Source organism: Lithobates pipiens, unplaced genomic scaffold (genome assembly GCF_037356315.1).
Source record: "Lithobates pipiens isolate NorthernLeopardFrog02 unplaced genomic scaffold, aLitPip1_a1.2 Scaffold_30, whole genome shotgun sequence".
Lineage (NCBI taxonomy): Eukaryota > Metazoa > Chordata > Amphibia > Anura > Ranidae > Lithobates > Lithobates pipiens.
Window position 1 is genome coordinate 87,662,580 of NW_027507791.1, and position 16,571 is coordinate 87,679,150.

General features: G+C 40.4%; 1 protein-coding gene across 1 annotated transcript in view; it reads right to left on the reverse strand.

The window, feature by feature from the left end:
* Positions 1 to 16,571, reverse strand: part of STARD9 (StAR related lipid transfer domain containing 9) — a 314,211-nt gene that overhangs the window by 242,886 nt on the left and 54,754 nt on the right. Inside the window, exon 3 of the mRNA XM_077464565.1 lies at positions 4,600 to 4,716. Within this exon, the coding sequence (XP_077320691.1) occupies positions 4,600 to 4,716 (117 nt within the window). The remainder of the gene's footprint in view (positions 1 to 4,599; positions 4,717 to 16,571) is intronic.

Consider the following 16,571-nt stretch of genomic DNA (forward strand, 5'->3'; position numbering starts at 1 on the left):
CAGTGACTAATTGTGCTTGTTAACAAAGATTCTACAAAACAGTGTTTTACTATAGAGGAAGCACTGAATATACTTTCACCAAACATGGCATCTTATTACTGACCAGTGGGGCATGGTACTGGCTTATCCAGGTTTGATCGGTAGAGAATAACTCATAAGTAAAAATAATCCATGTTTAATCATATCCCAGTTATTGGTCTCCTAAGGTTTTCCAATCATATGTACCCCTACATAATGTGAGATTATTACATTATATTTCCATCGTGTAGCAAACACTTGGCTACAACTTCCCCCCCAAGAGAAGGACAGTGCCAAGGGTATATGTTCAGAACAAAGACGCACACATTCTGGAAACACAAGCCATGTTTTACTACATATCTCTATACTAGAGATACGCCAAAACAAAGTTAAACGGTTGAAGTTTTCAGATGGGAAATGTTTACACCAAGTTGTAACCTAAGCTTTCAAAGCTTATTGTTCAGGATGTGTCCACTTGTTATCCTTGTTTAAACAATGATTGTAGGCCTCTACTGTTCTCTTCTCATGTACCAAATCAAACACAGAACAATCCAGTATCAGCCTGGGCTTCAATGGGACAGCTCAGCTGAGCCACCAGGTAGAAGGTCATAAGACAAGCCTCAGCTTGCCTTGTTCTTGTACAACGCAATATCAGCCAAATCACCCTCCGTAATCTGCTCTGCAATTCAACAAACAAGGAGAGGAGCGATTTTATCCAAATGTAAACAATGAGCTTCACAGAAAAACAAAGTTCTGGCACGAACGGTGCGCTGTAAATAACTCATTTCCAGCTCGGGGGCTAAAACAGGAAACCTATTTCGGGGGTAACATTATGCTGAAAAGAATGGAGCAAAAGAGACGTATATAAGAGTTTTATTAGCAGAAAAATATCTGCATTTTCCCAGTCTATATGGCAAAAAAAAAAAAAAAAAAAAAGATTTTTGTTAAGTTAAAGTGATTGTAAATGATAACTTTGTTAAACAAAAGATTCAGTTTAAAATAGAAATGAAAGGCAAAGCATGTGTGTAGTTAAAAAAAAAAAAAATTATTTTTATTTTATATATATATATATATATATATATATATATATATATATATATATATATATATATATATATATATATATATATATATATAATCTTTTTTCCCCCTTTTTTTTTTTATAAGAGATCACATTCCCTCTGTTCTCAGCTGCATAAGAGCTGAGGGGAGGAGAAACAGCACAATGAGATTCCCAGTAAATGGTTGTACAGGAGGAGGCATATCAGGACAAGTGATCAGTCTAAGTTTCCAGCCCAGCTAGAGAACTGACCACCATGTGCTCTCCTGCTTAGTGTGGCCACTTTTAATAGGAAATCAGAGGGACTGGCAGGAACACCAGGCATTTCACAAAAAGGAAGCAATATAAAGAGAACAGGATACTTTCTCATACAAGTACAAGTTGGGGTAACAAACACTTTAACTAAATATATGCTGAAATACAAAATTAGAAGCATCAGTGCTGAATCACTACCTATGCAGGCCACAAAAGTGATAATCACAACATAATATAATAGGGTTGATTAACTAAAGGAGTAGAGCCTGTGATCTGTCAAAACAGCCAACTTCTTGAAATCTGGAACCGCGTCGATCATTCATGAGTACACGCCAAGAGGCGGAGGAAAATAACATTTGGGGGTGTGGCCTGGCTGGAGTTCGGGCTGAGACTGCCATTCATCTCAATTCATGTGCATGAATCTGTTCCATGATGTGCAGCTTATGAATCTGTTCCTTTGACATTGCTCACAGTGGTCTAGTTGGACCTCTCATTTTTTCCAGGCCTGATATTTGGGTGGCGTTCAGGCCATTAGCCAATAACAGGTGTCAATATTCTATACATCACCGTCACCTGTCACCAGATGCAGCATGTCACTTCAACCATCACCTGCCACCCAGATGCAGCTTATCACCTTTACCTGCCACCCATATGCAGCTCATCACTGTCACCTGCCACCCAGATGCAGCTTGTCACCTTTACCTGCCACCCACATGCAGCTCATCACTGTCACCTGCCACCCATATGCAGCTCGTCACTACTTAAACTACTTCCTACAGCCTCTCTCCAGCGGCGTCCGAGCGGGTAAACCTCCACATATGGACAGACGGTGACAGATGATGTAACTATCTCTCCTCGCCCACAGCTGTAGTTCTGTCAAGAGCAGCCTTCGCCACCCTGCTGCAGGTGCGGAACAGCGGTGATGCGAGTCAGGCAGTGAGAGATGATGTCATCTCTCTGCTGCCCACCACACCACTGACAGAGATTGGCAGCGAGCACCAATGTGATCATTAGGGCTGAAACAACTAATCGATTAATCGACAACTAATCGATTAATCGATTATAAAAAATAATAATTTCATAATCGGCCAGTAACATAATGGGGTTAAAAAAAAACTAAAATGAGCCCTTTACAGTAGTGATTATATTTTTGTACTGGTAAATATTACTTTCACTGTTCTACAGTAAAAAAATGAACCCCTTACAGTAGTGATTATCTGCTTTTTTGTACTATAAAGGGCTCATTTTAGTCTTTTTAACCCCCATTATGTTACTAAACGTCTTAGGCCTGGTTCACATCTATGTGTTTTTTGGTGCTTTTTGCAGAAATGCACTACAGTTCATTTACATGGTTTCCTATGGGACACGTTCATATCTGTGCTTTTTTCAACCGCTGCAAATTTAGAAAGTATCAGGTAGTTTTAACACAAAACTGTGCTTTTTTGGTTCAATATACTTCAATGGAGAAGCTGCAGAGAAGCATGTAATGCGTTTTTGCAGCAATTTGTGTTTTTTAATCTGCCCCCAAAAAAAGGCAAAAAACGCAAATTGCAGTAAAATCACGTGCGCAAAAATCAAAACACATCAAAAGCAAAAACTGCATAGGTGTGTACCAAGCCTTCTGCTGGCCACATGGATCAATTTTCAGGTGAGAATATTCAGATGAAAAATCTTTGTAAATTCGCTGAATGAAAGAATTTTGTTTGAAATGTTCACTTCATTTCTGAACAAAAACCACATACACTGTTTGAAAATTCCTTTGACCAAGAAGTTTTCTATTTCCGAATTTTCCCGTCACTGTGGCTGAAAATGAACGAAAAGAAGCGGTGGCTGTCTTCGGGCAAATATCTCCTAAACTGTATAGGTTTAGGAGATATTTCTTGGACCTACAGGTAAGCCTTAATCTAGGCTTACATGTAGGTCAAAGTGTGTTGTAAGGGTGTACAACCACTTTAAGGTTATTAACCAATTAATCAAAACAATAATCGGCCAACTAATCGATTATGAAAATAATCGTTAGTTGCAGCCCTAGTGATCATCAGCCCTAATAATCGGTCGCCACCTACAGTCCGCACACTAGGATAGAGATATAATATATATATCTCCCCTAGTTTGTGGACTGTGACCCAGTGACCCAAACAGGGGTCATTTGGGGGATATTTATACTGTTTTGCCATTATCAGGCCTCAAGAAATGAGATAGGATGTCAGTACATCAGGATTGATAAATTTCTGTAGGGGTCAAAAAATGCCAGAACAGTAAAAAAAATGTCACCCAAATGACCCCTTTTGGAAAGTAGACAGTCCAAGGTATTAGTAAGAGGTATGGTGTATTTTTTGAAGGTGGTGTAATTTTTTTTATCACAATTATTTGTAAAAAGAAATTTAAAAAAAATGTGCAAAAATCAGATGCGTTTCGAGGGGTATCCCCTCTTTCTCAGCTTTTTTTCTCACTTCTCACATTTGGGACTTGTCTAGCAGATCAGGCTGGTAGGAACATCCCTTAGATTGGGTTATGCCTGATTCATGTTATTGTTTGTGAGTATATACCTACAGTATATTCTTTTTAACAATTATTACAATGGTAATGTGCTAGGCTGGTTCCTCATCTTTTACAACAATAAAAACCCGACGGGTGTTCTGATTCTTCTCCACTCTATACAAAACTAAAACAATGCCTTTAGTTATACTTTAAAGTGTCATTAAACCCAGACGACGAAACACTCATTACGGTACATGCTATTTCACAGAGCGTGCATACTAACAAAGCTACTAAAATGTTCATTTTGTGTGGCGTTTTTTTTCTTTATAGTCATATGACTGTCACAGCACCAATCAGAGCTATGCAGACACAGACTCATACAGCAGTAATAGAAGCCCTTCGCAAGGATCTTTCCCTACAGATGCCAAGGAACAAGGATAGATCATGTGATCACACAACAATGCTGCAGAAATAAGGTACTTAGGAGATATATATTTTAATATATAATAAATATAATATAATGATATATATGGTTTATGTGAATTAATTATGGCAATTAACGTGTATATGTTTAGTATCACGTTAAGTGGTCATGCTGAAAATAAAATAAGTCTTATAATCTAAAAAGACACAATATAGTATAGCAATACAAAGACATCTTATTTGAACACAGTAAAGCGATCACAGACACAAAAATATACAGTATTTTTCCAATGGCTGCATTCAATAAATGTGTTATTATTTAGTCGCCACATCCAGTCAATTAATATGAAGAAGGGACTTACCACTTCCTGAGATGCATATTTTGGATCATCGGGATCTACAGAGCAATAGCAGTAATCAAAGCCAAACTCCATGAACCGCTCTCTGGGGTCTCCGCAGCCATCTGCTCTATAATCCAGCTGAGAAAAGCAACACACATACAGTGAGGCATAGCCGAATAAAATATATTTTTACTTATAAAAAACTTTACCAGAAAGTGCTGTTTGGAACATAAAATTTACAGGAATATCATATGGACGGTATCACTTGCATTCATGCGTCAGCTTAAAGCAGTATTAAGCCCAGAAAATGCACCAACACTGCCTAATCCAATGGAAGTCTATGGCAATGTGCGGATAACCTGCACAAGGTACTCAGGAAGGATGTGCTGGAACTGGAGAGAGTCCAGAGAAGGCCAAAAAAAATGAATAAAAAAGGGACTGGTGGACATTTGTTGTTATGAGGAAAGATTATGAGCACTGAACTTATTCTCTCTGGAATGGCAGTTCACACAGATCCGGGGCGGCCGCGGTCCACATTGAAGAAGGGTTCTGTACAGACCTGATTCACACCTGAACATGTCGCCTCCACCAGAATTGGTCATCGCTCTCAGCTATTAGCGGAGGGCCATAATATGGAGCCGTCGGCAGACCTTTTTCGGTCATATCCCTTTGACAGAAGCTGGCCGGCTGCAGTACATACGGGCCACATGTCAGACGGTTTCTATTGAACTGGCTAATGCCACCCATCATACGGCTCGTGTGTACTAAGCTTTAGCCAGGTGAAATAGCCTATAAACTGAACAATCTAAGCCAGGTGAACGACCTTTGGGGGAACAATAGCCTATATGCTGAACAATCCAAGCCAGGTGAACGACTTTGCTTTTGGAGAACTGTATTCTACACATGAATTCTGTCCAGCACTTGCCGAGTTACAGTTGCTCAGGATATAAAATCTTATACAGATGTTTCCATTACACAGCTGCTTTGTTCTCTTTATTATTTCAATATGATTACAGCAGACTTTCAGCTACACGGCCTTCCCCTGCTACAGCTGTGGCTATCATTTCGTCTCTTTAGTAGCCTTGTGAAACCTCACACAAATGAACAGCTAAAGCCTGCAACTTCAGCATAGCAATACAATGATCTGGTGTAACCAGAGAACACTCGTGTTCCCATATGGCCATGACATGTTTTTCTACTTCCATTGGAGAGGCTCGTTTTAAAATGTTACTGCAAAGGAAAGTGAAGGTGTTGTTCATACAATCCAGACTGCAGCTGTCATTCTGCATTGGAGGTTTAAAAAATAACTTTAAGGCCATTTTATTCTAGAGTCTGTAGCAAAAAAAAAAAAAAAAAAATCATACTATAGTCAGGAAATGTAAAGAAGAGTTTTTTTTTCTAGTTTTGGATTGATGGAGATAGGGTTAAAATGTTTGCTGGGATAGTTGCTGTCGGCACCCCCATCAGAGAGATTTCTCTTAACTTCTTGTTCCAAGAAAAAAAAAAAGTGGGTACATCTCCTCCTTAGTACAAGTTGAAATCCCTACTTTGACAGCTCTCAAAAATGATGTCTTCACTGGAAGGTTATCTCCTCTACAACTGTGCCAGTAACGGCCATAACATTTTGAAGTTCCCCTCACTTTCTGCTAAGTTGACAATGGTCATCCTAACAAATAGTAAGTGAATCCCCAAAGTGGAGGGCAGAGGGCAGTAAAACCTGACAGGTTCTAAACATTTCTACACTATCTATAATAGTCCACCGCTGGCGCTCCTAGACACAGATACAGGCAGCAGAGCTCGGTCCCGCCCCTTTATCACAGGATTTGATTGACAGCAGGGGTAGCCACTGGCCTTATGGGAATGATGAGAGTGGAGAGAGCCGCTGCTCTCGAACACAGTGCTGGATCGAGATTGGCTCAGGTAAATATAAGTGGGGACTGGTGGGTGGGGTTAGATGCAAGTTCCTGGACACAGAAGGTTTTTTACTTAAATACAGAGAATTTAAGGCTTTAGAACCACATTAAACCTGAATTCCAGGTATTGCTATTTTTGCATAGCTTGGACCAATGTAACTGTGCACATGTCATAATTTGTACATCCTCATCCAATCAGAGAATGCCTTGCAATAATTGAGAAAAATGCAAAAGTTCCTGCCAGCCATTTATCCCTGGGTACACACTACCCTAAATGGAAATACCATCCAGCCCCAGCAGCTATCTGACTCTCATGAAGTTTGACAGGCTGGATGGTGCACCTATGTCCTTCAGCCGCTGCTAAAATGGCCACTTTCCAACTACTGAGTGAGCCAATAAATGGCATCGCATAGGTCCCTTTCACACTACTGCGACTTCAAAGTTGCGTGATTTTACTGCAATTTCGCGGCCACGATTTTAATGCGATTTCAGGCAATGTCTGTGTAAACTTGAGGTCTATGGACCTCAACTGGCATCAAAGTCGGACCAAAGTAGTACAGGAACTACTTTGAAGTCACAGAGATATGAATGTACTCATTGAAAATCATGGGGTATGACTTGTCATGCGACTTTGTCACACAAGTGTGAAAGGGGCCTAAGTCTCCATACTACTAGGATAATACAATACACTGTAGCTTTATTCTAGTTTAAGATGTTCATGAGAAATGAGATAACTGGCCCATTCAAATGTCAGTGCACCCAATAGGTGGAGCCTGGGGGTCAGAGGCAGCCCCGGACTTGTTTTTTCTAGATACACTGATTAACCTGTCACAATTCCTCATTTCTTATCCACATGGGGTTTTGGGTGTTCTTGTTCACATGTTGCTTGTTCCCACTTCTCCCGTAGCATGTCTTAATAAAAAAAAAAATCCCAACAAGGATAGTGGGGACCCCTCATAATGGTCTCAGCGGGTGTGCAGACCAAGCATACAAATAAAGAAGCCAGCAAGAGAGTTCTAAGACATGCAAGAAGCGGTCAGGTAATTTTGTTTGTCAGGATCTAGGAAAATCTGAAATGTCAAGATTGGGAAGAGTCAACTTTTAAGGAGCAGAACGCACTCCATTTTGTCATTTGCATTAGGTTATTAGACTGAAGATGCATAGAGAAATGTTAGAATGTATTTTCCAGTGCTTAATTTTGTGGCTGCATTTGAGTGCTGTTAATACACTTTAACCTCAAGGTCACAGTGGATGTATACCCATGGTGGCAATTATTAATGTGCAGATCATCATGTTAAACTCACAGAATCACAACTGACAGCTACAAATGTTCAAATCCGATGTGTATGCGGCTAGTTGCAGGCTGCTGCACATATACAGCGACCAGTGGTAAGTGTGCATCACCCACAGTGCAAAGCCAACTACAGACTGGAAAACTATTTACTGGCATCACAGATGGCAGAATGTAGTTACTTTGAAGGTGTATTTTCTTTGATGATGAAAAGGTACATTGGTTTATCACCATGAAAAATGTCTGTACTGTGGGGACTACAAAATAATAGGAACAGAGGCGAGCAATGTCAGAACCGGACCCATCAGCGCTATTAGCAGGAGCATGTCCGATTCCACTATAACAGCTTTATGACTGGGAGTTAGTATTCTGACCTCCTTGTCATTATGTGGAGAGTCCTTTGCCACTGAGGGGCAAACTGAATACATGTCCACCCATCCCCTCTGCCCATTTGGCAATCATGGACTTTCCAACATGGCGAATTGTGACCACGCACACTAGCGTGTGACATCACATCCGCTGCTAGAGTTCAAGACATATTGTTGTCAACCATTTCCCACTGATGACATCAGATGCCAGCAGGATGGGGAGAGTTTAAAACATGGTGGTCTGCCCCCATGCACTGATGCCCCAGTCAAATTGACCCCTTGAGCTCCAGCCCCATCTAAGACAAGAACAATCTGTATGAACATATATAGGAAGTCTGATATATACCAGCATCTCACAAAAGCGAGTACACCCCTAACATTTTTTGTAAATATTTTATTATATTTTTTCATGTGAAAACACTGAAGAAATGACACTTTGCTACAATGCAAACTAGTGTACAGCTTGTAAAAAAACAGTGTAAAATTTGTTGTCCACTCAAAATAACACACAAAAGTGAGTACACCCCTAAGTGAAAATGTCCAAACTGGGCCCAAAGTGTCAATATTTTGTGTGGCCACCATTATTTTCCAGCACTGCCTTAACCCTCTTGGGCATGGAGTTCACCAGAGCCTCACAGATTGTCACTGGAGTCCTCTTCCACTCCTCCATGATGACATCATGGAGCTGGTGGATGTTAGAGACCTTGTGCTCCTCCACCTTCTGTTTGAGGATGCCCCAAAGACACTCAATAGGGTTTAGGTCTGGAAACACATTTTGTCAGTCCATCACCCTCAGCTTCTTCATTTAGCAAGGCAATGGTCGACTTAGAGGTGTGTTTGGGGTCGTTATGTTGGAATACTGCCCTGCAGCCCAGTCTCCGAAAGGAGGGGATCATGCTTAGCTTCAGTATGTCACAGTACATGTTGGCATTCATGGTTCCCTCAATGAACTGTACCTCCCCAGCGTCGTCAGCACTCATGCAGCCCCAGACCATGACACTCCCACCACTATGCTTGACTGTAGGCAAGACTCTTGTCTTTGCACTCCTTACCTGGTTATCGCCACACACGCTTGACACCATCTGATAAAATACATTTATAGGTTTATCTTGGTTTCATCAGACAACAGGACATGGTTCCAGTAATCCATGTCCTTAGTCTGCTTGTCTTCAGCAAACTGTCTTTCTTGTGCATCATCTTTAGAAGAGGCTTCCTTTCGAGATGACAGTCATGCAGACTAATTTGATGCCGTGTGCGGCACATGGTGTGAGCACTGCCAGGCTGACCCCCCCACCCCTTCAACCTCTGCAGCAATGCTGGTAGCACTCATACGTCTATTTCCCAAAGACAACATCTGGTTATGATGCTGAGCATGTACTCAACGTCTTTGGTCGACCATGGCGAGGCCTGTTCTGTGTGAAACCTGTCCTGTTAAACCACTGGATGGTCTTGGCCACCGTGCTGCAGCTCAATTTCAGGGTCTTGGCAATCTTCTTACAGCCTTGGACCCAATTTGGACATTTTCACTTAGGGGTGTACTCATTTTTGTTGCCAGCGGTTTTGACACGAATGGCTGTGTTGAGTTATTTTCAGAGTACAGCAAATGTACACTGTTATACAAGCTGTACACTCACTACTTTACATTGTAGCAAAGTGTAATTTCTTCAGTTTTGTCACTTGAAAAGGTATAATAAATATTTACAAAAATGTGAGGGGTGTACTCACTTTTCTGAGATACTGTATATTAATGTCCATTAAAATGAAATTATTTTTCTTTTAGGATTATGTTGGCTGATTTCCCAGAAAAACAGACTTTGCAGCACGAGTGCTGTTGGTCTGTATCTGGGTCTTGTTAGGGTCCAGCAAATACCCTCTGCTGTTTCTCTACTAGACATCCCTGCAATAAACCACATCCTTTTGTCTTGGGGACAAAAAGATCGTATTGGTTCTATAATTTTTGCAACTTTAAATAAGGTAATTTTGTCTCACTTTAAAACTACATTTAACCATTTCTAGGATCTCAAGTTTGATCAGTTAGGGTCATAGAACTTAAAATTTACATGTGGATTTTATACATTTCAGAATCTTATCCTCTCCCTGTGGTTGTACATTAGCCCCTATAACTCAGGCTTCAGTCTAGGAATCAGAATGGTACAATTAATTCAAGTGTTATTGCGAACAAAAGCATCAAGTAGGCATGCATTCTCACCTTATTTGAAAGAAAAAAAAAATTTATGCAATCACGAGTTACGGTTTGTTATGTCATTTTTTTTTACACTATTCTCACAATAATCTTTCAAGTATAATTATTTATAATTGTTTGTTTCTTTTGTAGTATTTTGTAGCACTTTTTAAAAGTTCCTGAAGAAGCTCCTATGAGCAAACATGTAGAGTAAGTAGTGGCTGCACCCGTTACATGAATTCTATGCTTTTTGATCAATTGTCATTTTAAAAGAAACTTATGTTTAATAAAACTGATATTTTTATAGATCTATTTGCATTTCATTTTGGTAGCTTTAAAGGCCCACTTGTTCTTTACCAGTTGCTTCTGTTTAATTCATGGGATGTGGTGCCTAGTTCTGACCCCCCATTGCCCAGTTCTAAAATGAAATGTCTGAACCATTTTTCAGTCTGGAGGATGATTCCTTTTTTGTGGCGACAAGAACGCAATTGTTCCACCAGAATTTGTTATAAACGTGTGGTTTAAGTCTGTAAGAAAAGCTGTGGTCAATACAATACTGTACATCACCAACTTTGTTTCAGGATACCGACCAAACTGTTCTCTTAGCTTTTTGCCCAAGACCCCCTGCTCTCTAGATCCCTTGTCTTTTGATAATGCACATCTCCAGGACTTCTCCATAGCCTATCCCATCCTCTGGAACTCATTACCCCAATTAGACCAACTATCTCTCACTCAATCTGCCCTTAGGTGATTTCTGAAAGCCAACTCTTCAGAGAGGCCTATCCTGCCCTTAACTTAAAAGGGCACGATATGTGACATGGACCCCGATAGAGGTAGTCCATTTTTAAGTTAGAGTGGGGGCCCTCTTTAAAATGATGTGTTAAATCTGAACTGCTGATATAAAAAAGATACACTTTAATGCAGTTTTTTTCTTAATCATTAAGACAATAAATTGTAAACTCTGGCATAATCTAATATTTTCTAAACCCAAGACATTGTTGTGCTTTGTGCACTTCTTCCAGATCTGTGAAGTAACACAGCATGAAACGTTACCTCTGTACAGGAGCTTCCTGTGATAAAGACCAGTCATTGCTGCTCTCTCCTTGTGCAGGGTGACTGGTCTTGTATCCGCCCCTTTCTGTAGTTTTCTGCCAGAAAACACAAAGAATCCTGCGAGCCACCACTGACCAGATGCCCATTAAATGTATAGAGAAAGAAAAAGCTGGTGGCGTTAAACACGTCTCCCAAATCATACAAACATAAACGAGTAAATACTACACCGCGCTGTAAATATCTTATCAAAAATATAAAAATCTGTAAAAAGGTAATAGTATCAATATAAGAAACAGCAGTCAAAAATCAGTGAATTGAAAAGTACTGTGCTATGTAATATGCACTATACACCCAATAATTGGATACCAAATGTATATATAACATAGAAACACACAAATATTGACCAATGGTGAAGTGCCAATAAATAAATAAAATATAAGGGAGTGGAAACTCAAATGCACAGTAAGTATACAGCGCTCATGTGAAAAAAGATAGGTTTGTAAAATTCATAAAGTTCGTAGAAGTCCATAAAATATATGCAAGAATTTTTTTTTTATAATACAATATATATATATATATATATATATATATATATATATATATATATATATATATATATATATATATATATATATATATATATATATATATATAGCACGTAATAAAGTGCTCATGTGAAAACAGTGTCCTGCTGTGTTTCTAATCATTATGCAGGGTAGTCCATGCAATCACAAACAGCTTGGTAGGTGTTCAAATGTGCCAAGGTGTCCTCCCTCCAGTGATCCCCTCGGTAGTGAGCACTCACTTTAGAGCGTGTGACTTAGCGATTAAGCCAAGTCTAAACACGCATTAGAACCTCCTCTGGGCTCAGAAGGGAAAACTGCATCCAGGGCTCCTCAGTGAAATACCTCAGTTAATGCAAAAATAAAAGCACTTGATAGTGTAGTAGGTTTAAACAATTTTAATGAACACAAGCAAACAAACCCTAATACAGGGTAATCACATTTATAAAGTGCGTCTAGGGCACCACTCTATTGCCAGCAATAACCAATAAGATTAGATACCGGAAAGGTATGGGGGTGATGAGCGTTTCCTCCTATGGCAGTAGACTGCTCCTCCTGCCATCCGCTTCCCTCCCCAACGCGTATTCGATACATGGAATTCATATCTACTTCAGGGGGAATTCCCCCTTTTTCCCCCGCTTTTATTTTTGCATAAACTGGGGTATTTCACTGGATGAAGTTTTTCCCTTCTGAGCCCAGAGGAGGCTCTAATGCGTGTTTAGACTTGACTTTATTGCCAAGTCGCGCGCTCTAAAGTGAGCGCTCGCTACCGAGGGGATCACTGGAGGGAGGACACCTTGGCACATTTGAACACCTACCAAGCTGTTTGTGATTGCATGGACTACCCTGCGTAATGATTAGAAACACAGCAGGACACTGTTTGCACATGAGCACTTTATTACTTGTTATATGTACACACATATATATTTTTTTGTTTTTTCCCCTCGAATATATTTTATGGACTTCTATTAACTTTATAAATTTTACGAATCTATATGTTTTTTTTACATGAGCACTATATACTTACTGTGCATTTTATGTTTCCACTCCCTTATATTTTTTTATTTATTATTTTTTGGCACTTCACCATTGGTCAATATTTGGGTGTTTCTATGTTATATATACATATTTGGTATCCAATTATTGGGTGTATAGTGCATATTACATAGCACAGCACTTTTCAATTCATTTAATTTTAGTTTGTTCTGATTTTAGCTGCCATTTCTTACATTGATCCTATTACCTTTTACAGATTTTTATATTTTTGATGAGATCATAGTTACAGCACGGCGTAGTATTTACTCGTGTAGTTTTCAGGCGACTGCCTGTAGTGGGTGGAGCTTTCAGATTCCTTCCCAAAGCTCTGCTCTATTAACAGACTAGGTACAGACAGTGATGATGTCACCACTTCTTTTTATGGTAATAACTGAGTTTGCAAACGTGTTAGGGTTTATTTATGTCCTTTGTTGCTGTTGATTAACATATTTAAAAATGAAAGACTTTGTGCCCAGAGTTCAGCTTTAGCCCCGGTTCACACTATTGTGATGCCAGACATCGCATGTAATGCGCAGCGCACTGCTGTTCACATTACATGCGATGTCTGCCATACAGATAGTATGGCTGATATCGCACTGCATTCAGTGCAAAAATGCACAGGACCCTTTTTTCAGTTCAGACCAGAATCGGATCGCATGTGTGTTCACACATATGCAATCTGATTCATGTCCGATTTGTCAATTTATAGTGCGATATGCGAGCTGAAATGGGGGTGTCATTAACATATAATGACACTCCCCAGCAGTTTGCATATGGCAGTGTGAACTGCTGTGCGATGCGGAAACCCGCAGTTGATTCGCAGGATTCTCGCATCGCACTAAAGTGAACCAGCCCTTAAAGACATTTTAATGAAGCAACATTCGACCTGGTATCAGCCTTTTGCAGTTCACTGTATAGCAACACTCTGACTGGTTACTATGTACATCTGCCCCAGTTTTAGTAAATAACCCCCAAGGAGTTACCCAGTTGTGCTGCAGCTCTCTTGTGTTAAAAAGGAGCATGCTGGTAAAATGAGAGAACAAAGTGACAAAAAGGTGGGCTCATCAGTCTTCTGCTTCTCCTTTCGCTGTCCAGTCATCAGCTAGGAAGGGTCAACTCCAGTAATATTTGCAATTTATGCAGCAGATATATAAAAAAAAAAAAAAAAAAAAAAAACAAACAAACACACACACACACACACACAGGCCTCCTGCCCTGATTGACAGTGCTGTGCTGTGTGACAGCTATGTAAATCTTGGGACTGGCCAGACAAATACAAATCCTTTAGCAGGTACCACATGTGTCTTCCATTGGTGTATTTAGCCCTTTGCCTGGACTTGCCTGAAAAAAACCCCAATAAAAGAGAAATCCATATGCTGAACATCTTCCTGCCAACTAAATGTGCAGCACATGCAAAGAACAGCTGATGATTTCAGGTATTAAACATATAAAAGCACCGCATTAAACAGTAAGACGCTGGAACACACAAACTTCAGTCTAGAAAGTTGCCTGATCAGATTTCAAGGCAAGGAAAAACTCAGAAGCCAGAAAGTCTACATGCCAGCTAGAGAGGCCACTGACCCCATAACTGGCAGAACAATAGAAGATCAAATATACTGGAGGTGATGCACATTCCAGCATACAGCAACATGGGCTCCAGCTTCATAGTGTCAACTCCTTGTTGTTTTTATTATCATTAAAGTATAATTTATAAAAGGAGAACTTTTTAAATTTAGGTTACAGTAAGGGAGGGTTAAAACTTCTGTAAGGTTTATTTTTGCCCTATGTGTCCCATTGGTCAGATTTCCTGTCACTTCCTGTCCCACAGCCAAAACAGAATGTGAGAAAATCTCTCTACAATGAGGGAACTCCTGGTTGTCACCAGAACTAGTGTCCTCATTGGAAGATTTCCCCGCTATTCCTGTTCTGGGGACAAGCCAAAATGTGTGATTTGCTTTTACTTTCCTTTTCAGTGATAATGGTACACAGGACTAATAAAGAGGGGGGGGGGGAATCTACCTAACAGGGGCACAGACAGCAATTAAAACTGACAGGGGGTCTAACGTCTCTCCACTGTATTTAAATCTAAAAACGGTTTTCCAAATATAAATTTTATTAGATTTTCCAAAGCTTGGGTAAGAAGCCCTACAAACTCACATTAGTAAGATAGTAGAGGTCGCAGCCTCCGAATCACACATTCTGTTGATTACGAAAACAGTTAGGCGGTTAGATACATTCCGTATCAGACTGGATGGATCTACCAGAGACGTACTCAAATACCGTCCCATAGTTTCATCACATAGGCCCAAATAACCCCGAAGAGTCAAATAGTCTCGTCAGTACTGAGCCTGCTCGAGTCAGTTCATATGTATAGAAAAACCTGAAAGGTCGTCTCCGGCCGTAGTGGGAGGCTGCCACCAATAGAGAGAAGGAAGAAAGATAGAAAATCAAGTAGTAAGCAAGTAAGAGGGAGGGGGAGGGGCAGAGGGGGTAGCTAAATAAAGAGAATGGCGAGTGCTCCAGGGAATACTGTTCCCATCGTATCATAACCGAAATGCATTTCCTAGATCATGTCAGGTTATATTTTCTCAGACCCTAAGAAGGGATTTACCCTCCTCCGAGAGTATAAACATATTCCACAGGGACCAGGTCTTCCTATATGCTTCTTGTCTGTTTTGCGCTGTCAGTATCAAGTCCTCCATTTTATTTATCTCCTCTACCTTCCTCAACCACATCGCCACCGTCAGAGAATGCTGCTGCTTCCACAGTATCGGGATGCAGGATTTCTAAAAACTGTTTTGCCTTTAGGTACACTTTAAAAATACTGTTGATTTTAGGTGTTAAAAGAGAAGTATGTGGTTTGGAGGGTTTGTAGTTTCATACTTACCTAGGTCCCCGCCAGCTCTAACACTGAGAACCGAGCAATAAAACACCGCCAATCGCTCAGTACTCAGGGCTCTGTGAGCTGGGGATGGTCAGTCACTGCTCTCTGCACTGCACCACCCTCACTCACTGGAGCGCTTCGCTATGGAGGGGGAGGAAGCGGCCGGCTCAGGCCCTCAGCAGCTCCCTGAGAGGCTGAGCCGACTGTCGGTCCATGCATGTGGGTGAATCATGACCCCAGTGTCGCAATTTTACCCGAGCCTGGACCGGCTCTGACACCAGCAGACAGTGGACTTCAGCCTGGTGTCTGCTGAAAACGGAGGACTGCAAAATGAACTACACTCCTGTGATTCATAGGAGCAGTCCACCCAAAACGAGCTTTGGTTGTACTTCTTTGGTGCATTTTTTTTTTTAAATGTGGTAAAGCGCAAAACGTAAAATGCACTTGGTTCTTGCCAAAAAAGATACTTGAGCTACTTTGGTGCGTTTGTTGCATATAAGGAATCAGGTGAATGGGCTTTGCTATACTGTTGTATTGCAAATGTCGCTTAAGTCTGCACATTATGTATAAAAAAAAAAAATGAAAACCTGGAGCATCAAAGGGATGCTTAGCATGAGGGAACCTCTTGGCTGCATAGGGGAGGCTGTAATGTGTGTGCATATGGATTTCCATAAAAAAGTTATATATATATGTTTAAAATAGAA